The sequence below is a fragment of the Canis aureus genome, chromosome 27, assembly GCF_053574225.1.
Source record: "Canis aureus isolate CA01 chromosome 27, VMU_Caureus_v.1.0, whole genome shotgun sequence".
NCBI classification, from domain to species: Eukaryota; Metazoa; Chordata; class Mammalia; order Carnivora; family Canidae; genus Canis; species Canis aureus.
Genome location: NC_135637.1, coordinates 35,102,463 through 35,125,835, shown reverse-complemented (window position 1 = coordinate 35,125,835; position 23,373 = coordinate 35,102,463). Strand labels below are relative to the sequence as shown.

Genomic DNA, 23,373 nt, shown 5'->3' with positions numbered 1-23,373 from the left:
TCCCCACAAGCATGCATACTTTCTCCCTCTCTGTGTAAACCTTGAATTGTCACTGACTTAGGGCTGCTTTTCAGTGGCTCTCCATTACTTTCTGGGACAAGTTGTAGTTAATCAGGGCCAACTCAATACCCTCTTCCCCAGGAGCTCCCTTGCTGCTGCCCCCACCTCACATTTCTCTCCTCTGTGCTTTGCTCTTACAGTCCTGCTGCCATCTTCTAGATGGCTAGCTCCTTCAAGGGTTGTCTCAGGTATCCTCTCTGGAAGCCTCCTTGAGCCCCACACTCAGCCCTGGCAGCCTCAGGCTTGGTGCAGTTGGGCTGCATGATGGTGGCCTATCTTCCAATCAGCTCACTGGTCCTGTCTACTTCCTAGGACCGAGCAGAGTCATCATCAGGCCTATTTGAGTTCTTGGAGTAGAAGCGTAGGTTCATGTGCTTGTTGAAAACACAGCTCTAGAACAAAGAATCCTTTATGCCCAGAGGCCTTGCATTCACTCCATCTAGCAATTGACTTTGGACATGCCATAGGTTCATGCCTATTGTTACTCAGCTCAGGTGCACATCCTCAGGAAACCTAGTACCCCACATGCAGGTCACTTTCCACTGGCCACATACTGCCCCATGCAGGTTGGTCCTCATAGGACACCAGAAAGCCGATGTCAGCCCTTCCCACCACAAGTCCTTCTGGGCCAAAGGATAGGAATCCACGTGGTTTGTTCTTGTTGCTACTGCTTGTAAAGCCAGGGTACACAAACCCCCTTCCAAACTCTAGCCATTGACTCCCAACCCCTCATCCAGGGGCTTTACCACTGAGTGCTGCTTGGTCTGTTCTTGGTTTCCGGGAGTCTGTGAAAGGGCGTGTCTTCCCAGCTACATCCAGCCCTCTGCTCTAGCTCACCCACTTTTGTGGCTACATGAGTGCAAACCATTCAGTCATTCTGCCTGAGTTTTCCATTCGGGGATATCCATCCATCAGCTCCCTAGGCATGAGAGATGAGACTGAGCCAGCTCTCAGCCCTCTCTTTGCCCTAGGGGCCACACATCCAGACCTCTGGCCTTCTTGTCTCACTCTGTTACTGCACACACCATCACGCTCCTCTTTACTAACCGGTTCTGTCTGTTTCTCTGTGTCTGCTCCTGCTTTGGGGCCTCTGATCACCTCACCTGGCACATGACCCAAGTCTCAGTGGGCCCACCATCACCTGAAAAGACATTGTGTTTGCTTTCCTCCACCCAGGTGAGCTCTGACCCCTCCATGTACATCGAGGTGGAGAATGAAGTGACTGCCGTAGGGGGCGTGAAGCTAAGTCGTTTGAAGTGTAACCGGGAAGGGAAGGAGTGGGAGACGGTACTCACCAGCCGGATTCTCACTGCTGCCGGCAGCTGGTAAGGGGAAGGATCTTTGCCCAGCCCAGCTTTTAATGTCAAGCAAGCACCATGTGCTATGCTATGTGGCAAGGCAGAAGGCATTGCGCTGCCTGTAGGCTAGCTCCCACAGAGACCTATACATACATCCCTCGCCCTGGGCTAAGCATGTGCTTGTCTTCTTGGTCCCCCAAGACCTAATAAAGTCAGCATAATTATCACCATATTATAGGTGGGAAAACTACTTTAGAGGGTCACCCAAGGCAGGATTTCCATCCAGATGTTCTGATTATCTTATCTGGACAGACTCCTAGTTTCAGGTTCCAGGCTCACTGATATGGAATGGTTCTTTCTCTGGACCCCAGATTTTCATCTAGGGAGGTCGGGATGGATTTCTAATTGTCCTGTGAGTCCCCAGCCCAGCCCTCTCCATATTCTGCACTTTGAGGGTACACCTTAATTCAGTGGTTAGTTCCCCAGAGTCTTCCCATGGACTTCGAGGCCACAGTCCCCTGGAGGGGTTTTCACATGCGCTTAATCTAGAAAAGGGGCCAGCATTTTCCTCAGGTGCCTGCTGGGGCTTAGGGTCTCCAGTCAGGACCCTGTATTTGATACTCTTAGAAGGATTTTACAAAGATAATTGGCTTAGATACAGTTACATTACTTAGACCTTTAATCAGTTATCATGAGGCTGCATGTTAAATGCTTTCTTAGTGTCTGTAAGTACTTGGCCTTCCATCTTAGGTCAGGGTTGCCATGGGACCCTGATATTACACTTAGAAGGAACCATGATTTTTGTATCTCCTTTTCGTTCTCTGCCAAGATGAGCAAACTGAGCTTCCCGATCCCAGGCACCCACAAAGGGCAAATAGACCTGTGTGCTGGCTGTTCTGTGGGCTCCCCCTCGATCAGCATTAATGTGAGCTCCGAAAAGCTGAAGCAGCCCCTGAAGGGAAAGAGAACACATTCTTTTTAATCAGAGGTCTTATTTAGGCTAGGCTCCATCCACCCTGCTTCTGTGGTCCTTGCAGTAAACCCTTGCACAGCCTCTGTCCCTTGGCTGCACCTGCTCAGAGGAAGACTACAGTAGGCACAGGGCAGGCACAGACAGAGGGAAGCTGCTGCATTTCAGGGCTGCTGCCTCTGCCACAGCCTCTCCCAATGATTGTGACACCTGTTCCCTCTCTGCCTTTCCAGTGACGTGGTATGTGTCGCCTGTGAAAAGAGGATGCTGTCCGTGTTCTCCGCCTGTGGTCGCCGCCTCCTCCCTCCCATCCTCCTGCCGTCCCCAATCTCTACTTTGCACTGCACGGGCTCCTACGTCATGGCGCTCACTGCTGCAGCCACATTGTCTGTCTGGTGAGAGGCAGGTCCCGGGTGGAGTGGGCTCCAAGCAGGATAGGATGGAGCTATGCAGATCCCCCATCACTGCAGGAATATGGAAGGCAGCAAAGGAAGCCACTTGGTCGACATGTCCTTGGGCCCTCCTGGCCTGGGGATCTTAATGCCTAAGGATCCCTGAGCCATCCTGCTGCCATCCTTATGACAAATCACAATGCCTGGTTGCATGTGCTAGGGGCCAGGAAGGTGATCTTAGCTACCAGAGCATGGCAACACTTCTCCCAGAGTTGACATGGTGTTGGTGGCAGTCCCCACAGCTCTGTTGCCTAGACCCTCTGCTATAGACTTATGCAGAGGTAGCATAGTGCCACTTAGTGACACATAGTAGAAGCCATTTGTAGCACGAAGCCCCTTTCAGGGAAGCAGGGCTGGGTGTGCACCAGGGACCATGGAGTGGGGTCTTATTACCGAGGCATGTTCTGATGCTTTTACCCCAGCTGCAGAGTAAGCTGTTCCCTATCTCCCTCCTAGGGATGTTCACAGACAGGTGGTTGTGGTGAAAGAAGAATCTCTACACTCCATCTTGGCAGGTAACCTCAGTAGTAGACCACCTCTTGTTCCCTGGGGTGGGGACAGGGCATACCAAGGCAGGGCAGCTTGGGTTCCTGACCTGAAAGCACCCTATTCAGCCTAGATGGAGAACCAAGCTCTGGGCCCAGCCCAAGGTATTTCATGTTGTAGGGGGTATACTTAGATTGTAGGGAGATGCATTCTCTCCAGGGGCATAGTTGAATGGGTCCCTGAGAGGTGACAAGCAGCCTGAGTGGCAGTGAGACCAGCATGCACAGAGTAGAACAGTGACTGCCTTGTTGTGAGTCCGTGTTAAGGCACCTGTTGCTGGGACTGTGGAAGCTGTGATTTACATTTTTCCTTAGGTGCATATGCAGGCACCTGCTGATAAGAACGCACCCAGAATCCATTCTTGTGCTGTCTCCCCAGGAAGTGATATGACGGTGTCACAGATCTTGTTGACACAGCATGGAATCCCAGTGATGAACCTGTCCGATGGGAAGGCATACTGCTTTAATCCGTCACTTTCTACATGGTAAGTAAGCCAGCTCCTGGCCCTGCCCCTCTGAGAGAGTATCCATCTGAGCTGGAACAAAAGCGATCAGGCCTGCCTGGCTCAGTTTCTCCTGACAGGCCCTAGAGTGAACACCATGGTGGCAGACCGGCTGGGCCCCTGTCCACTAGAGGAGAGTGCTCAAATCTGCCAGTACAGGCCCCACTGTCCCTATGGGCAGCTTCACCACCATTTCTCAATTTTTGTATCTTAGCAGAAGCTAAGTAGCACTCCTGGCTGACTTTGCAAATTAGTAAGGTAACATAATCACCGTGTGTCATGGTCTGTGTCTTTTCTCGGCCCGTTTTGGAACTTGGAGCCCTTTTCTGTATTTATAAAATCTCTATTCCTCCAAAATTTTTATTTTTAAAGATTTTATTTATTTATTTGAGAGAATAGGAAAGAAAAGCATGAGTAGCAGGGAGGAAGGAGACAAGGAGACTCCATGCTGAGCGTGGAGCCCAGTGTGGGGCTTGGTCCCAGGACCCTGAGATCATGACCTGAGTTGATGGCAGATGCTTAACCAACTAAGCCACCCAGGTGCCCTCTCCTCTAAGACTTTAATCCAGACATATGAAGTATATACATTGTGTACCAGCCACTCGGAAATTCTTTTCTCCTGCCTCCACCTTTGGTCCTACATACCCAAACCAGCTGCCTTCCAGACGTCTTCTGTTAAGAGTTGCTAGGTACAAGTTTATCCTCCCATTGAGATTTCTTTCTTAAGTTTAAAAAAAAAAAAAAAAAAAAAAAGGTTGGTGTTTGGGGTGGTGCACCTGGCTGGCTCAGTCTTTAAAACATCCAACTCTTGATCTCTTAGTTGTAAGTTCAAGCCCCACATTGGGGGTGGAGGTTACTTTAAAAAATCTTTTAAAAAAAATTTTTTTTTTAATTAAAAAATAAAAAATAAAATAATCTTTTTAAAAGAAAAAACAACCCAAAACTCCCCATTCCCAGCTCTTCCAAGTTGCAAACTCTTGTGTATTATATGTGATTGCTATAATAATGGAAACAGGTTGGTTATTTAAGAAGAAAATGTTGGCTTGGTATTTTGGACACATTTTTACACACCCAACTATTTTTAAAGTGTGGGTTGAATGTTTTCAACAAAGATGTGAAAGGTCCAGAGAAGGTGAAGAGCTGACTGTCTGGAATGCTGGCATTCCTAGAAGCTTCCAGGGGCCAGGCCATGTGGACCCCCGGGCAGATTAGGCATCGTACACTCATTTCATACACAGGCCCCTCTCCTCAAGTTCTGAGATCACAGAGCTCAGGTGGTCCCTGTTGATGACCTTCACTGTCACTGATTTTGACTCATTATGAAACCTGTCCCTGAGGGCCCTGTGGAGAGAATGCAGTGATACTCAGCCTCTGCTGGCACTCTGGCAGAGGGTCATGTGATGCCTGCTTCTTGGCAGCCTCACCACCAGCCTTTCTGGTAGGCCTCCTGGTTTTTCTGACCTCTGCTCCTGCTGTTGCCTCCCCAGGAACCTGGTTTCTGACAAGCAGGACTCCTTGGCCCAGTGTGCGGACTTCAGGAGCAGCCTGCCTCCCCAGGACGCCATGCTGTGCTCCGGACCTTTAGCCATAGTCCAGGGCCGTGCCTCCACGTAGGTGACCCAAGTGCTGGGAGAGGTGGCCAGGTCATGAAGCACAGTCCCACCCAGGCCTGCTCTCTAACTACCCACCCCCTATGCCTAGCTGCTATTTAGCACAAGCAGGCTCGAGGGTGCCAAGGGTTGTGAGTCCACACTGGGTAATATCTCAGGGTACTGGGTTACCAGCCTTGTCACTTCAGGGCACAGATGGCGGTCTGAGGTGCTATGAGTCATGGACACTCTGATGGGCAGTATGTTGGGTGGGAAGGAATGAACTGCTGATCTGTCACCTCAGGGGCATAGATAGGAGGTACAGGGTGGGATATACCTGAGGTGCTGAGTGGCCAGGAGGCCTGTGGCTAGGACATGGGAACAGGTTAGCTATCATGGAATCTGACACCTGCCCCTTTACTGGCTCCTTACTGGTGCCTAGGGGCTCACAGTAGCAGCCTCCTAACCCCTGCAGTGCCCACTGCCTCATGATGCTTGCTTTGCCGGTCTCTGCAGTTCAGGAAGACAGGCAGCCCGGCTCTTCTCCGTGCCTCATGTAGTGCAGCAGGAGACCACCCTGGCCTATCTGGAGAATCAGGTTGCAGCAGCACTCACCCTGCAGTCCAGCCATGAGTACCGCCATTGGCTCCTTCTCTACGCTCGGTACCTTGTGAACGAAGGTAAGGTTTCTGGTGGCCCTTCCATCTTCCTGAGCCTGACTGAGTTTTTATCCCAACATTACCCTCCTGGAAACCCATGAATCAAGGCAGATGCAGTGGCCTAGGGCTTTCTGCACTCTCCTGTCTTTGAGTCTCCTATGTTCACCCCCAGAGCCTCTGGCCCTCAGCTCTACCATTAGCAAGACGGCCCTCAGCCCCCATCTCTCAGCAGGCACCCAACCCATTATAGGCTCTGAGATCCTGAATCAGGTAGGCCCTGAGGGTCAGGAGGATTGGCAGCGGGAGGGGGTGGGTACACAAGATGTTCAGATAGACATGCTCCAGAGGAGCAGATGAGATGTTCATACTCCTGCCCTCCCTCACACTCTGGAGCTTCAGGGGTCAGCCAGTCACTCCAGGGAAGGGCATCTTCTGGTAGCATCCAATGAGCCTGCATTTCTCTCCCTCAAAGCCCTTCCTGCCCTGGAAGGGCCAGCCTGTCCAGCACCTCCTCATGGCCTTCCAGCCCAGCTTTTCCTGCCAGCACTTCTGTCCCCTTCCCAGTATCTCCCCCACTACCTCCTTTTCCCCTTTTGGCCAGAAGAAAGCTAGGTATGTGGAAGAGGTGGCCATCCTGTGCTCAGGGCAACCTTTCGTCTCTCCTCTAGGCAAGTGTGAGGTTGTTTCTTACTAGCCTTTCTCCTCGCTGAGCTTGGCTTCCAGGATTGTGGCTTGGGAACCAGCTCTCCAAAAACTCCCTATGTTACCACCCAGCTCTAGGCCTGGTCACAGAACAGCCTTCACCACAGCCTTTCCTGGCCTTCCTGATTTGCTTTTTGACAAGAGTACAGAAAAGAAAAAAAAAAACATGCTGAGCCCCTGCAAATGTCACTCCCAGAACTCAAACATGTCAGATTGCCCCTGATGACATAACTGTGTGTCTATGTACACCTCTGATGACAACAAACCTGGCTGACCCAACTTGAAGCCCCTCACCCCTCCGTAGCAGACTCCAGTGATAAGTTTAATTTTTCTCTTCCTGCCCAATCTGTGTGGTTGCCCAGCCTGTGTGGTCGCCCAGCCTGCGTGGTCACTGACTCTTCTAAATACTCAATCTTCCCAAGCCCATACCTTTGCTGGGGTGCTCCTGTCCTATCTGGGCCTCATACCCCATTCCACTGGGGAGACTTCTCTAGGCTCCTCTAATTTGCTTCATCCTGGGTGTTGATTGGGACTCATCCTAAGTTCTGCACAAAGTCGCTGCCTCTTCTGGCGCCTGCACCCACTTGTGGGGTCACTTCTACCACTTGCTTCTCTTTCTCCATCTTCCACACGTGTATGTTCATACACAAGTCCCCTCCACTCTATCTCTTGCTTCCTCGACCATATAAGGCCTCAAATTATAAAGGGAGAGCCCTCTTACTTCTAAAATTCCTCAGATTCCAGCATTACCCTCTTAATTCTCTACCCTCATCTTTGGGTGATTTCATCATTTCCTGTGGCTTCAGCTGCCGCCAGGACTGACAGGCCCCCAGGTTCTGCCACCAGCATTTCTGGCACTCCATGTGGCTATGCCATAACCCAGGAGTTGACAGGCTGTGACTGCTTCTCCTGTCTTTGCTCCGTCACTACCTCCTCAGCCTAAATTCATACCCTTGCCATCTCTTACTTCCTGAAGGCTGCCTCCTGACCTGCTGATCTCCTCTCACTCCCAGTATATCTTCTGTGAAACAAATCTGACCAGCCCACTCCCCTCCTTCCACAATTCCTGCGTTTTCCCATCACCTTGGGGAGTTTGTCCCAGAGCTGGCCACATCTCATTTTTCCCATGGGCCCAGCACAACAAAGGGCTGCTGTATATGCTGTCAAGGGAGTGGGTTCATAAGTGAGTCTGTCATTATGGGTCTCAGTGCCCCAAACTTTGAGACATGCAAGAGACATTTTGCCCAAAGCAGGCAATAAAATAAACATTTGTTCAATCTGGTTTGATATACACAACTTAGCATATTCTTGATTTTTTATTTCTTTTTGTAATGTGTTCCTATTTCTGTTTTGTTTTGTTGTTTTGTTTTGTTTTGTTTTGTTTCTGTAATTAGGGTTTGAATACCGACTCCGAGAAATATGCAAAGACTTACTGGGTCCGGTTCACTACTCCACTGGAAGCCAGTGGGAGTCAACGGTAGTGGTAGGTGCTGCTTTCATTCTTGCCACAAGAATTCTGTCTTGAAAAGTGAAAGTGGAGATGAAAAATAAGCCAAAGTGCTTTCAAATTCTTCCCCGTTAGACTTCTTGAGCACACTGCCTTGGGCCCCAACATCAGTGAGAGGGTGAGATGCCAGCACCGTACTGCAGGCAGCATCTGTATCCTTGGCATCAGGGGGCTAGGAAGTGCTCAGCCATGCACACACCTGTGCTGAGGAGAGCTGCCTGCCAGGGGCTGTGGGTTTGTTCAGTGGAGAAGATGAAAGATCCTTCCCTGTCTTCATGGACCTCCCAGGCTGGTAGCAAGGCAGACAGAAGCAAGGAAGCAATTCAGTCACCAAGATAGTTTTAGACTATGGATTATACTATGCCCAGAAATAAGCAAAACAATCAGATGAGGGTGCCTGGGAATGAGTGGCCAGGGAAGACAGAAGGGGATTTTTAGGATGAAAGCCAGGGATAAGAATGAGCCAGCTCTACAGAGACCTGGAGTCTCCTGGTACATAGAAGCAATAGCGAATGCAAACCAGGCTTGGTACAATGAAAGCCACTGTGGCTGGAGCATAGTAGGCAAAGGAGAGGGTGATATGAGATGAAGCAAGACAGGTGAACAAGAAGGAGATCCCTGAGATCTTGTGAGGAGCTGGAGCTTTTGGAAGAGTTTGCAACATGACGTGACCTAGATCAGTCAGCAGAGGTGATGTGAATTGATGGAGGAACCAGTTGGGGCTTATTTTCTGCAGCAGTCCTGGCAGTAGATGAAGGTGACTTGGATCAGTGTGATGGCCATGGAGAGGGGAAAGGAGACAGATCTGAGTTGTATTTTGGAGGCAGACCCAGCAAGGCTTGTTGGGTGAATGGATGACTATGGAATAGATTAAGAGATGGAGAATAATCAACATGCATACAGTTACCTCCAATTTTTTTGGCTTGCACATGTGTCTGCTAGTGCCTTGGAAGGAGCAGGTTGGTGAGGGATGGGGGTTATGGATAAAAGTTAGCTCCCCTGCTTCATGTAGTCACTGAGTAAATACTGATGGAGCACCCGCTCTGTCCAGGCATGCGACAGTGAGCAGTAAACAAAGCTGACTGGCCCCACCTTCATAGGTCAACATTCTTGTGCAGAGAGGCAGATTCTAAACTGAGCAAGTATATGTATTGTGTTTGGTGGGAGTGGGTGCTGTGAACAAACATAAAGTAAAGTGGCCAGGGGTATACTGGCAGGATGCTATTTTATATTGAGTAATCAAGGAAGTCCTAACTAACTGAGCAGAGACCAGAAAAGGTGAGGGGCAAAGCCCCACAGATATTTGGGGGATGAACATCCAGGCAGAGGGAACAGCAAGGCCAAAGACCCTGAGGTGAAAGGGCTTGCAGTGTAGAAGGAATAGCCAAGCAGAATAGCAGACGGAGGGTGAGAGGTTGGAGGGTCACACCTCACAGGCTCTACAAGCCTTGGTGTGCGATTGGCCTGTGTGTTTTATTTTTTTTATTTTGTTGCAGTAGATACTAATTTGGTTGGTTACTAGAATCCTAACTTCAGAGTTCAATTCCCCTTACATCTTTGAAGGTATGGTGCCACAGACTTATCTCCTGTTGCTAAAATCTCTGCTGAAAATCTGATTTCCATTGCTTTGTATGTTCTTTTGGCACCCTCTCTTGTTTTGAAGTTTCACAAAGCTCAAAGTGTTTCTTTCACTCATTCTGTGGATTTTCCTTGGTTCTCTTCTTCAATATCTTCCCTTCCATTTTCTCCATCATCAGAGAGATGTAACATCCTCTTTTTAAAATTTGCTCTATCATTTTTTTATAGTTTCAGTTCTCCCCCACCCCCAGATTTTCAATTTAGTCTTTTATCTGCTTGAGCCTAGTAAGCTTAATTATTTTAGTTTATTTTTTTGGATTATAAAATTTTAATTTATTATTTTATTTAAATTCAATTAAGATATAATGTATTATTGGATTTAGAGGCAGGGGTCAGTGATTTACATCTTATATAACACCCAGTACTCATTACATCACATGTCCTCCTTCATACCCATCATCCAGTTACCCCATCCTCTACCCTGTTCCCCTCCTACAACCCTCAGTTTCTTTCCTATGATATGAATCTCTTATGGTTCGTCTCCCTCTCTGATTTCATCTTGTTTTATTTTTTCCTCTTTTCCCCTATGATTCTGTTTTGTTTCTTAAATTCTACATATTATAATTGACTTTCTCCGTTGACTTATTTCGCTTTGCATAATATCCTCTAGTTCCATCCACGTCATTGCAAATGGCAAGATTACTTTTTTTTTTTTTTGATGGCTGAGTAGTATTTTAAAGTTGTATGTCTAATAGTTCAACTATCAGGAGCCCTTGTGGATCTGTTTCTATTGCCTATAAATGTCTCTACTGGTTTTCATTTATATTATCTTATTTCCTTATATGCCTGATTATTTTTAACTGTCTGCTGGACGTATTATTTGAAAAGTTATTTGTAGAAATGGTTTGAGGCCTTGTGATGTTACCTTCTTTCACAGAGTACTTTTATTTGCTGCTGCCATTTCTTGAGGCACCAGCACTACAAAGTCCCCTCAACCTAGTTCAGGTTTTCTGGGCTATCTCAGGATTCAAAGCCAGACATTCATTTGTGCAGGGGCTGGTTTATTTCCAGTTTACCTTTATTCTTTGGGGTAGCCAAAAGAAGGGACCCCCACTTTTCATTTTGGTCCCTGCTTTGATCCCCCTAGGCCCTCAAGTCTGGTAGAAACTTCCTCAGCCTCTTTCTCATCAATAGATGTTCCAAGGCAAAGGCATCCCTCTTTGGATTTCTGTCTTCCTCACATTCCAGCTCAACCCTTTTTTGCCAGCACATTAGTTCTCTGAGGTCTCATTTCTGTTTTTGTAGCTTGATCCCCTGTTCTCAACAGTAAGCATTGTTTTGAATTAACAGTAAGAGTAGAGCTGTTTCCCTAGCACATGTCACCTCCAGGACACCCTGACAGGACATCTTGGATGGGAGATAGGTCAGCATGTCCCTGATCAACCTCTCCCCTGGCCAAGTTCTAGAGCTTCATTCTGATTCAGCTGCCATTCTGGGAGCCTTAGCCCAAGACATCAGCTGGAGCTCTGCATAACAGTTTCCTGGCTCAGCCTAAAGGCAAGCGTGCTAGGCCAATGTGGCGCAGAGGGAAGGAGGCACAAACAGGCCACGAGTTATTAGCCATGTGCTTTTTTCTCCCACCCCTTCCTGAGACTTGTTCTTGCCAGCTCCAAGCAGGATACCTCATTGGAGCTTTGCCCAGAAGAGCCTGGGGCTCCCTTCCCAGGAGTACCATCAGTGTGGTCCTACCTTCTTTCCACCTTCTGTAAACTGCCTAACATAGCTGGCCTGCTCATGGCCTATGACAGATACTTCCAGCTGCAGGTAAATAATGCTCCTTCTTGGAGATCGTCCAAGTTCAAGGAAAGAGGGGACAAGGGGAAGCCAGTACCAGAAATATTTACCATTCTTTACCAGAATAAGGAAAGCTCTCCCAAAAGCTAGTCTGTGCCTTATAGTCAACTGGCAAGTCACTTGAGCACCCTTGTTGCAAGGGAGTCTGGGGAAATGAACAGTAAAGTGTATGTAGAAGAAAAGAGGTCTTAGAGCAGGTGTGGACATAGCCAACTCCTAATGTCTACCACATTCCCTCCTGACATCAGCACTATGCTGAATTTATAACTTAAAAAAAAGAAAAAACTTTTTTACTATCTCTTTATCTAGATATTGAGAGCAAGTTTGACTATGAGTATTCTGCTCTCTTGTTGAGTTTCTTTGTGAACACTTTTATGATAAGAATTGGCCATTCAAATGGAACTAGTTCTCAAGGTGGCTGGGAAAGTGGAGCAGTAGATGGAAGATGGACTTAACAACCAACATTGCTGACTTCAGCAACCCTCCCAAGAGGCTTATTAGAAACATAATTTATTTAAGAGCCACTTACACTTCCTTTTTTTTAACTATTTCTTGAAATACTTTGTCATCATATGTTTTTCTTACTGGTTTGTAGGAACTCTTTATATACTGGGAAATTACTCTTTGGGATATGAGCTACCTGTTTGCTTCAGGAGACCCCAAAGGTCCAGACTTCTTTGTCTCAAAGATCATGGTTCAATGTGCACAGGAGGGAGACAGGAAGCCAAGGATTGGGCCACTAAGCAACTATCCTTCAGGTGCCTGAGCCCTATGCACAGTCTCCCCAGCCAGATCCTGCTTTTGGAAACCTCCCTCTGCCAGTCTTCATGGTGGGACCTGTAACAATGGCCAGAAATGTGGTGATGAGCTATGTTCCAGGCCGCTGCCTTAAACAATAAGGAGACATACTAGAGCCCAAAGTGGGAGCTGGTACTTGGTGGCAGTTGATACTGACACCAGCCTTCAGGCCAGAGGGCAGATCCTCTGGCCTGAAGCTTTCCCCTGGTGCCACACAGACAAGCAGAATATACTGCTTTGTTTATAGCAATTTACTTCATCCTTTCAGTTTTTTAATTAAATTTTTCAGCTTTTTAATTTAAAATTTTATTTTGGATGGTAACATAGTCACATAGGTCAAAAATTAAAAGGTACAATAGTTTTGAAATAAGTTTTGTGGGTTTTACTTACATTTATTTTATGCAGAATTTACTCCCAGGCCCTAAGTTTTTCTCTCTTCATTTCCTTCTGGGATATCTTTTTCTTCTGTGCAACCTCTTCTTCTGGTTTAGGAACAGTCTGCTCTTTTTCAGTAAGGCTCATATCTGTGGCAGGGAGAGCTCATATATAGGTTAGCCTGAACATGTGCTCTGTGAGTTCTCACCACACGTCAGGGGGTTTTGTTCACCTGGATATGCTCAATGACTAGAGAATCTACATCTAAACCCTTAAGTTCAGTGTTACTCTGCATTTTAACCTGTGTAGTAAAAATTCACTCTTTTCAGATCACTAACCCTGTCCAGCCCCACTGTTTGGCCTTAGCACACCTACCAACTCAACCATTAGAGCAACAGAATGGCACACATTGCTTCTATAAAGTAATATCCTTCAGATACATGGTGGCTTTTCAGATATGCATACCATTGATATGTTCATAAAATGAACACAAAGCTTGAACCTCGTGATTTGCATGATTTTGTAGGGCTTTCTGGATCAAGTGAATAGTGAACCGTTTTTAGAGGTCACCTCAGGCCACTTATGGAAAGAACAGAAATAAGTTTTGAAGTCAGAAACTGTGAGGCCTCCAGCATTCATTTTCAAGAGTCTTGTCGTTATTCAGGGTCCCTTGAGATTCCATATGAATTTTAGGATGAATTATTCTGTTTAGATTGTTTTGATGTTATTGGCGTCTTAGCCATATTAAGTCTTCCAGTCCATGAACAGGGGATGTCTTTCCATTTACTTGAGTCTTCTTTAATTTCTTTCAGCCATATTTTGTAGTTTTATTATGAAGTAGCTGACTTATATTATTAGTCTCTTTTTGTAATGAAAGTGTTGAACTTGATAAAAAAAAATTTGCATCAACTGAAGATTGTTAATTCTTTGAATATTTGGTGCTATTTACCAGTGAAGCCATTTGGTCAGTCATAAGCTCTTTTTTGTTCGGAAATTTGTGATTACCGATTCAGTCTTCTGCTAGTTATACATTCATTCTTATTTTGTATTTCTTCATGATTTGGTCTTGGTAGGCAATGTGTTTCTAAGCATTTGTCCATTTTATGTAGATTGTCCAATTTGTTGGCGTACAATTGTTTATAGTATTCCCTTATTTATAATTTTGACTTGTGGCATCAGTTGTAATGTTCCTGTTTGATTTGATTATCATTCCATTCTTTTCTCTTTTTCCATCTGGCTAACAGTTTATCAATTTTTATGATCTTTTCAAATAGTATATTTTGGTTTCATTCTTTTCTCTATTTTTTTATTCTCTTTATTATTTTCACTCAAATATCTATGATTTTCTTGCTTCTTTTTTATTTGGGTTTAGCTTGCCTTTATTTTTCTAGTTTCAAAGGATGGAAGGTTACTGATTTGAGGTCCTGCTATATAGATTCTTACAGCTATGATTTTTCTGTCTAAAAAGTGCTTTTGCTACATCCTATAATTCTTGGTATGTTGTTTTCATTCCTTGGTCTCAAGATATTCTCTAATTTCCCTTGTGATTTCTTCACATTGCTTAACAATGTGTTGTTTCATTTCCACATATTTGCAGATTGTCCACTTTCCCTTTAGCTTTTGATTTCTGGTTTCATTCCATTGTGATTAGAAAAGATACCTTTAAGATGTCATTCTTTTTAAACCTATTGAAATTTGTTTTGTGATCCAACATGTGGTCTCTCCTGGAGAATGTTCAATATGCACTTGAAAACAATATATTCTGCTGTTGTTAAGTGGAATGTTCTATATATGTACATAAGGTACAATTGGTCTATATTGCTTTTTTAAGTCTTCTGGTTCCTTATTAATCCCCTATCTAGTTGTATCCATTATTGAAAGTGGGATATTGAAGTCTCCTTCAATTATTGTAAAACTATTTTTCCTTTCAACTCAATGCTTTCTTCGTATATTTAGAAGCTCTGATGTTTGTTGCATATGTTTATAATTGTTACATCATCTTTGGTGAATTGACCCTTTTATCATTTTACAATGTCCTTCTTTGTCTGTTGTAATGTTTTTTTAAATAAAATCTATTTCTATGATATGAGTATAGCCATTTTGGTTAGTATTTCCATGGACTATCTTTTTCTATTCTTTCATATTCAACCTATGTGTGTCCTTAGATATAAAGTGAGTTTCTTATAGATAGCATATAGTTTGATTCTGGCTTTTTACCCTTTTTTTTTTTTTTTTTTAATTGAGGAGTTTAATCCATTTACATTTGAAGTAATTACTGGCAGGTGCCTCAGTGGTTCAGTCGGTTAAGTATCCAATTCTTGATTTTGGCTCAGGTCATGATCTCAGAGTTGGGAGACTGAGTCCCACATCTGACCCTGCACCATGCATGGAGTCTGTTTAAGATTTTCTCTCTCCTCTTCTTCCGATGGCCCTTCTCTCTCTCTCTCTCTTCTCAAAAAAAAGTAATGAAGTAATTACTGACAGATAAATACTTAATATTGCCATTTTGTTATTTTCTGTATGTTTCATAGCTTTTTGTACCTCATTTCCTCCTTTATTATTTTACTTTGTGTTTATTTTTTTAGTGACATGTTTTGACATGTTTTGATTCTCTCTTTTCCTTTTATATATATTCTATATTTTCTTTTTGATAACCAGGTGTAACAAAAACATTCTAAAGCTATAGCAATCTATTTTAAAGTGATTACAATTTAATTTCAATTGTATATAGAAACATTGCCTACTCCTTTACAGTTCCATTCCACCTACTTTATGTTATTGAAGTCACAATTATATCTTTATATATTCTATAGCCTTTAACATAGAATCATAGTTTTTTATGCTTTTGTCTTTTAAATCTTAGAATGAAAAATGGAATTACCAAACAAAATTACATAATATGGGTTTTTATATTTGTCCTTATTTTTACCTTTACCAGAGAACATTATATTTTATTGTCTAGCATCCTTTCATATCAACTTGGACTCCCTTTAGTATTTCTTGTAGGGTAGATCTAATGGTAATGAATTCCATTGGTTTTTGTTTATCTAGAATGTGTTCATTTTGTTTTTGAAGGGTAGTTTTGCTGGATATAGTATTCTCAAATGTCTTTTTGTTTTTGGAGGGTAGTTTGCTGGATATGGTATTCTCAGATGTCAGTTTTTCTCTTAGCACCTTAAATACGTCATCCCACTGCCTTCTGGCCTTCAGTGTTCCTGCTGAGAAATATCCTTATTGAGTATGCTTTTTACTTAATGAGCCACGTTTCTGCTTTCAAGATTATTTGTCTTTGATGTTCCATGGTTTGATTTTGGGGGGGGGGGGGGATACAAAGTATTTAATGCATTTAACAGATTCTTACAAGCATGTATTTTGTGTCAGGCTCTATTTTAAGAGCATTCCTCAAACGCATTCCTTCAGTCCTCATAATAATGCTCTGAGGTGGGTACTGTTACTATCCCTCCATGAGAGATAGGGAAACTGAGCCATAGAGAAGTTATGGACTTTGACCAAGAATCCTGAGTCTGGTTTGAAGCCAGACTGGCTGGCTCCAGAGCCAACGCTGTCCATCCTGACCCTGTGCTGCCTTGTGTGTACACATGACAACTGATAAAACATCAAGGGATGGTTCTTGTGAGTATTTCTTTTTCCCCCCGAATACAACACTTAAAAAATCATCTCTAGTTTGGCCTTTATCTTTTGCTGATTTTTCTCAATCCTTGTAATACCTCAAGGGCAAAATCCATTTGTCCTTAAATATTTAATGAGAGACATACAACCCATCTCATAGACACAAATGCTTCACTCTGTCTTGACATGGATGGGTCACTGTTGTGTGTTATGGGGTCAGTCCTTTCTACTGGTTTGTAAGTTCCCTTAGGACAAGTATCCCATCTTGTATTTCTTTCTTTCTTTCTTTCTTTCTTTTTTTATTGTATTTTTTTCTTTTTCTTTTTTTTTTAATAAATTTAGTTTTTATTGGTGTTCAATTTGCCAACATACAGAATAACACCCAGTGTTCATCCTGTCAAGTGCCCCCCTCAGTGCCCATCACCCATTCAATTCCCACCCCTCGCCCCCTCCCCTTCCACCACCCCTAGTTTGATTAAAATCTGTCACAATATGGGTTCCTTTGGGGTTTTCCTACATGGAGTGTCTGTTGAGCTTGGATTTGTAAATCCATGTCTTTCCTCAAATATGGGAACTTTTTAGCCATTATTTCTCCAAATAAGCTCTCTTCCTCTCTCTTGCTCTCTCTGTTATTCTTCTGGGACTTGCAAAAATGCATATATTGGTCTGCTTGTTGGTGTCCTGTAAGTCCCTTAGGCTATTTTCATTTTTCTTCATTCTATTTTCTTTTTGCTGTTTGTATTCAGTAATTTCAAATAACTTGAATTCCAGTTCATTGATTCTTTCTTTTGTCTCTTCAAGTCTACTGTTGCACCCCTCGAGTGAATTTTTCTATTTAGTTTTTACTATGTTTTTAAGCTCTAGAATTTTAGTTTGGTTCTTCTTTATAATTTTTACCTCTTTGTTGATATTCTTATTCTGTTTACGTATCATTTTCCTGATACGTCTATCTGTTCGTGTTCTCTTTGAGCATATTTAAGACAATTGTTTTAAAGTCTTTGTCACATAAGTTCCAGGGCTGTGTTTCTTTAGCATCAGTTTCTGGAAGTATTTATTTTGAATGGGTCAGTACCATATCTAACCATATCTGTGTTTCTCTGTTTCTTTGTATGCCCTCTGATCTTTTGTTTGATATTAGGCATTTGAAAAAAAATGACCACCTTTCCCAGTCTTTGCAGACTGGCTCCCCTCTTTAGCCAGTCATAAAGGCTCATTTTAAGAATTTTTTTTCTAATGTCTTTTTCTTTCTTTCTTTTCTTCCTTCTTTCCTAATACCATAGGTTGGGCTTAGGTAATTGGTTATCATTCTGATATATGATGATATATATCTCTCTGATATATGATGTTTTATGTTTCTAAGTATCCCTTTTTTTTCTTTTTTCTTTTTTAAGATTTTGTTTATTTATTCATCAGAGACACACAGAGAGAGACAGAGACACAGGCAGAGGGAAAAGCAGGCTGCCCTCAGTGAGCCCGATGTGGGACTTGGTCCTGGGACCATGGGATCATGCCCTGAGCTGAAGGCGGACACAACTGCTGAGCCTCCAAGGCATCCCATTTTATTTTTTTCTTTTTTCAAAGATTTTATTGTGTCTGAGTATCCTCATGAAAGCCTCACTTCTGTGGCATTTCACCAACTTGACAGCAGTTAGTGTTTTTATTACCATTTACTTGTATGAACCATTTTTAATTTCAGTTAACTAACATTAATTTAATGAATTAATTGATTAATTAGTCATAAGTTCTACTCAGTTGTATTTTGGTTAGAGAACAGGATTTATATCAGGAGTTGGCAAACTTCCTCTGTCAGGAATTAGAGAGTAAACATTTCAGGCTTTGTAAATCTAGTCTCTGTTGCAACTACTCCACTCTGCTGTATTTGTGTAAACAAATAGGCAGGTATGGCTGCATTTTGATAAAATTACTTACAAAAATAGATAGTAGGCTGTATTTGGCATGCCAATCTGCAGTCTACATGATACCTGCTATTTTGTTGAGGTTTGCTTTTAGAGCAATTTTTTATGTGTCCATGTGTACCAAAGAATGTTTGTTTTCATTTTGTATATGCCATTAAGTCATGTTTACTAACTGTTCAGTTCAGACCACCTGAATCTGCAGATTTCTGCCTTGCTATGACTCATCATTATTTGAATGTGTATTAAAATATCCCTGAGGGTGGTTTTGTCCCTCTCTTTTGACTTGCTCTTTCCCCAGTGATGTTTCTGTCACAAAATCTACTTTGGTATTTATATAATACTAGTAGCTCTTTTTTTATTCTTTTCTAATGTACTTTCTCTATCTTTTATCACCAAGCTTAAGCCTTTTGTATTTTTTGTTTTCTTGGTTTTCTTAAGGCCAATATAAACTTTAGCCAGAGTTGTTTTTTTTTGTTTTGTTTTGTTTTTTTGTTTTGTTTTACTTTTTATTTTTAAAGATTTTATTTTACATATTCATGAGAGACAGAGAGAGAGAGAGAGAGGCAGAGACACAGGCAGAGGGAGAAGCAGGCTCCCTGCAGGAGCCGGATGTGGGACTTGATCCCGTAGCTCTGGGATCATGACCTGAGTCACCCAGGCGTCCCAGTATTGTCGGTATTTTTATTTTAGCCATTCTGATAGGTGTGTCATGGTATCTCCTTCTTAGCTTTAATTTTTTAGCCAGAGTTGACTGTATTTTTTTCGTATCTCTTTTAGCATTGTCTGGATTTATGTCTTCTTTGAATATTTCCTCCAAAACATTTTCATGGTGGATATTTCTTGTGGCAAACCTTTAGAGGTCTTAAAAGCCTAAGAATATTTTTTATTATACTCTTATATGAATATCTGTTTGAGTAAAAAAGTTTAAGTTGGGATCCCTGGGTGGCGCAGTGGCTTGGCGCCTGCCTTTGGCCCAGGGCGCGATCCTGGAGACCCGGGATCGAATCCCACGTCGGGCTCCCGGTGCATGGAGCCTGCTTCTCCCTCTGCCTGTGTCTCTGCCTCTCTCTCTCTCTCTCTCTGTGACTATTATAAATAAATAAAAAAAATTAAAAAAAAAAAAAGTTTAAGTTAACGAGGTTTTTTTCTAATATATTAAAAATACTACTTTATTGTATATCTTGGTCCCTCTTTTGTAGGTGATAAATATGCTTTTGTTTTTTTAAGAAACTTCCAGGTTTTTTCTATCTTTGATATTTTCAAACTCTATGTTTCATCCTAAAGTATCTAAATATCAGTCTTTCCATATCTTTTTTTTTTCCTTAGTTCTATGAAAAATGTTGGTATTTTGATAGGGATTGCATTAAGTCTATAGACTGCTTGGATAATACAGACATTTTCACAATATTGATTGTTCTAATATGTGACCATGGAATATCTTCCCATTTATTTGTGTCATCTTTAATTTCTTTGATCAGTGTTTTATAGTTTTTGGAGTAAAGGTCTTTCATGTCCTTGGTTAGGTTTACTCCTAGGTATTTTATTATTCTTTGTACAATTGTAAATAGGGTTGTTTTCTTAATTTCTCTTCTGCCACTTTGTTATTATTAGTGTGAAGACATGCAACAGATTTCTGTATATTAATTTTCTGTCCTTTGATTTTGCTGAATTCATTTATCAGTTCTAGTAATTTTTTGGAGTCTTTAGGATTTTCTATGTAGTAATGTATAGTAGTATCATGTCACCTGCAAATAGCAAAAGTACTACTTACTCCTTAACAATTTAGATTCCTGTTTCTTTTTCTTTTTTCTTTTTTTTTTTTTTTTTTTTTTTCCTGTTTCTTTTTCTTATCTGACTACTGTGGCTAGGACTCCCAGTATTATGTTGAAAAACTAAGTAGTAGAGAATGGACACCCTTGTCTTATAACTGATCTTAGAGGAAAAGCTCTCAGTTTTTCACCTTGAGCATGTTAGCTGTGGCTTTTTCATATATGGCCTTAATTATGTTTTTGTGTCTTACATGATCAGCACTCATGGAGGCTTTCAACCTAAGGCCATTTGATTTTCTTTAATTCCATGAAATAACTGTATTATTTCCTTAAATATTTCCTTCTCTCTCCTTTCTCTCTCTCCTGAGGGACTCATTTTGTAGATATTAGGCCCATCTGTCATCCTCCATCTGCCTTACTTTTCCTATATGGTTTCTCCTCTTACATTTTCTTCCTCGGGCATGGCCTGGTCCTCCATCCAACTCCACTCAGACTTGGTTTTCAGCAGTACCCATTCTCCTGCAGATCCCATCCCTTAACCACTGTGTTGCTCAAAATTAATATCTATACTTGGTTCTTTTCTATAATTCCTTGTCTTGATACCATACTTATTTTAATATCTTAGGCCTTCCTTCTCTTCCAGCAGTCAGTATTGTCGTTTGGTGGTTTTTATTTTTATTTTTTGCAGCAGCAGCTGTGTTCCTCAGTCAGGGTTCTGTGCAGTGGAGATCCCTCCTTGCAGTACATGTTGCAGAGGAGCCCAGGCAGACCATGGTGCCAGTGTATCCACCCAGGCATGAAAGAGTCTTGGGCAAGGCCCAAAGACAGATGCCCCAGGATTGTAAAACTAAGGCCAGCCACTGCCTCCCAGGTGCCTCTTCCCCCCTTAGACTTGACCTCACGCCCCCAGAGAGCATCCACATGAGGGAACAACTCCTCCTGGATGGCCAGCCACCTGCCCCTCTACCCCTAATATTCTACTTCCATCCTGCTCTGAAAGACCAAGCTACTGTGGCCACTAATCAGTGTAGTTGAAGGCCAGCAATGACTGTGCTAGCAGACTTAGGGGACACAGAGGAGCAGAACGTACCCTAGTTTTCTTTGCTGTATCCTTGCACTGTGTCCCTCCCTTGCTCCCTGCCACTCTACCTCACACGCGCCAGCTCAGGCTTTTAGCTTGCCTGGTACTTCCCAGCATGTAGAGAAATTGTTCTCACCATCTGTAGTTTCTCCAGGGGATGTCTGGGGGTCAGATGGGCACAAGGGCCTCTGCCTGACCAGGGAAGCCCAGCACAGTCCAGGTCTCCTCATTGACACTTGCACTCAATTGTCACTTTTGTGTCCACAGGGTCTGCGGAAGAGGGAGCTACTGAAGGAGCTGCTGCCAGTCATTGGGCAGAATCTCCGCTTTCAGCGCCTCTTTACCGAGTGTCAAGAACAGCTCGACATCCTGAGGGACAAGTAGCCTGCCCAGGCCTTCCCTGGCTGCAGCAAGGGCAGGGCCACACTCTCGCCACTAACAACGTGCAGGGCCCCCTCTCACCTCGTCAGGCTACAGAAGGACGAGGAGACACTGGCAGGAGGTGGGTTGTCCTGTGCCAGCGCTGGCCCAGCAACCTGGGCAGACTTCCCCTATGTCCTGGGCCTCTTGCTCCCTCAGAACGGGGCAGCTCTGCCAGCCACTCATCCCTCCCTCCAGGATCCCCGTATGGAGCAGGGGCTGGAGCCCTGCCCTGCTGCCCTGGAGTCACTGAGGCACTCCCAGGCCTGCCGTCTCCAGCACGGTCCCGAGGTGGACACTAGTCCCTGCCGCTGCAGGCACCGTGCTGCTTCAGCTATGACGAATGAGCCATTTGTGAAAGAGAGAACCCTGAAATGTTAGTGTATTATGCAGTCAGTAGACTGACCTGAGACCTATGTAAAAGGAAAGGCTATTCCAACACGGACTATTTTTGTACTAGAATTTGCTAACTTGTAATATGGAATTTTCCTTTTGGCCAATAATCAGGATTTCCCTATAAGTCACTTGGACATTGGTCACTTGTAGGAAATTTAAACTCTAATTATGACAGCTACATTGAAAAATAATTGTACTGAAATTAACTTGTCTATCTTCATTTGGTTTTAATTTTTAAATGTTTGTAAAAAGAGACTGTTTTTTGGGGAATGGGGCAGAGGGGTGGGCGATTTCTTTTGTAAGTGTAAAATAAATGAACACGCATTGGATACCAAATCATCCTGGCTTCCCCTGCCTTTTCCTTCTAATTTCTATCTTCCTACCCCTACTATTGATCCCTATCCCAAAATGGGCAGTTATGGAACATCAAAACCAGAAGGATCTTTGATGTCATCTAATGACCTCAACCTCTCTGTGGAGAAACTCATTTCCCAGCATGGAGGTCATTTCCTTGACCATGAAGCATCTCAGGCTTCTGGGGCTAGCAGGTAGGCCACCTCCCATGAGTCTCTTCCCAAACCAGGCATTAAGGTCTTTGCTTCCAGCTCTGCTGTGCCTCTTGGTCCCTGATCATGCTGGGCACCAAAGGCTTGTCAATTTCATGGAAGGAAATCAGCAAGTACAGACTTGTGTTTTCTGAAGAATTATCTGAAAGCTGTGATTTTCCTAGAAAGTGGTCCAGAAGCTGACCCACGGGAGAGGAAATAGCCGGAATCACAAAATCTTCAAGCATGGTGAGAATGGAACATCTTTACCTCTGTGTTACGTACCTGAGGGTTGCCTCCCTGCCAGCTATGTGGGATCCTGAGTCTCAAGACAGAGGCCTGGATTTGGACTCTGGCCACTAATTTCTCCTCTCTGGAAGCTTTCTTACCTAGTGGCCATCTTACTGCCTTCTCATTCATGTCAAGTAGCTGGATGAGACACAGGCATACATGCATGCCTGAAAAAGCTGGAGTGTACAGAGTACCTGTGGGTATGAACACTTCAAAAGCCAGGCTGCAAGTATAAGCTTTTCTTTAAGGAATGAGGAGCCAGAGATGCGATGTGGGTCAGGCAGCTCCCCTGGCAATTCTGCAGCATGGCATGGAGAACTTTGTGGACCACAAGATGCAGATGGCCTCAGGACTGATAGGCTTGTCCGGAATCCAAACCAGCAAAAATCTGGGCCTTGCTTTTCAACTGTCAAATGGAAGTTAAGGAAACCTGCA

The 23,373-nt window shown here is 43.6% G+C and overlaps 1 protein-coding gene across 3 annotated transcripts in view; it reads left to right on the top strand.

Moving 5' to 3' along the window:
• The window catches only part of HIRA (histone cell cycle regulator), an 88,159-nt gene extending 65,718 nt beyond the window's left edge, over positions 1-22,441 (top strand). For 2 of the 3 annotated variants that reach the window (XM_077874682.1, XM_077874684.1), the window contains 7 exons: positions 1,237-1,385; positions 2,562-2,723; positions 3,237-3,295; positions 3,705-3,810; positions 5,316-5,438; positions 5,934-6,097; positions 21,554-22,441. In XM_077874682.1, coding sequence (XP_077730808.1) covers positions 1,237-1,385; positions 2,562-2,723; positions 3,237-3,295; positions 3,705-3,810; positions 5,316-5,438; positions 5,934-6,097; positions 21,554-22,008 — 1,218 coding nt within the window. In that variant the 3' untranslated portion in view covers positions 22,009-22,441. Of the gene's footprint in view, positions 1-1,236; positions 1,386-2,561; positions 2,724-3,236; positions 3,296-3,704; positions 3,811-5,315; positions 5,439-5,933; positions 6,098-8,172; positions 8,262-21,553 lie in introns of all 3 variants that reach the window. The other variant, XM_077874685.1, reaches the window with a different exon arrangement.
• The last annotated feature ends 932 nt before the right edge of the window (positions 22,442-23,373 follow it).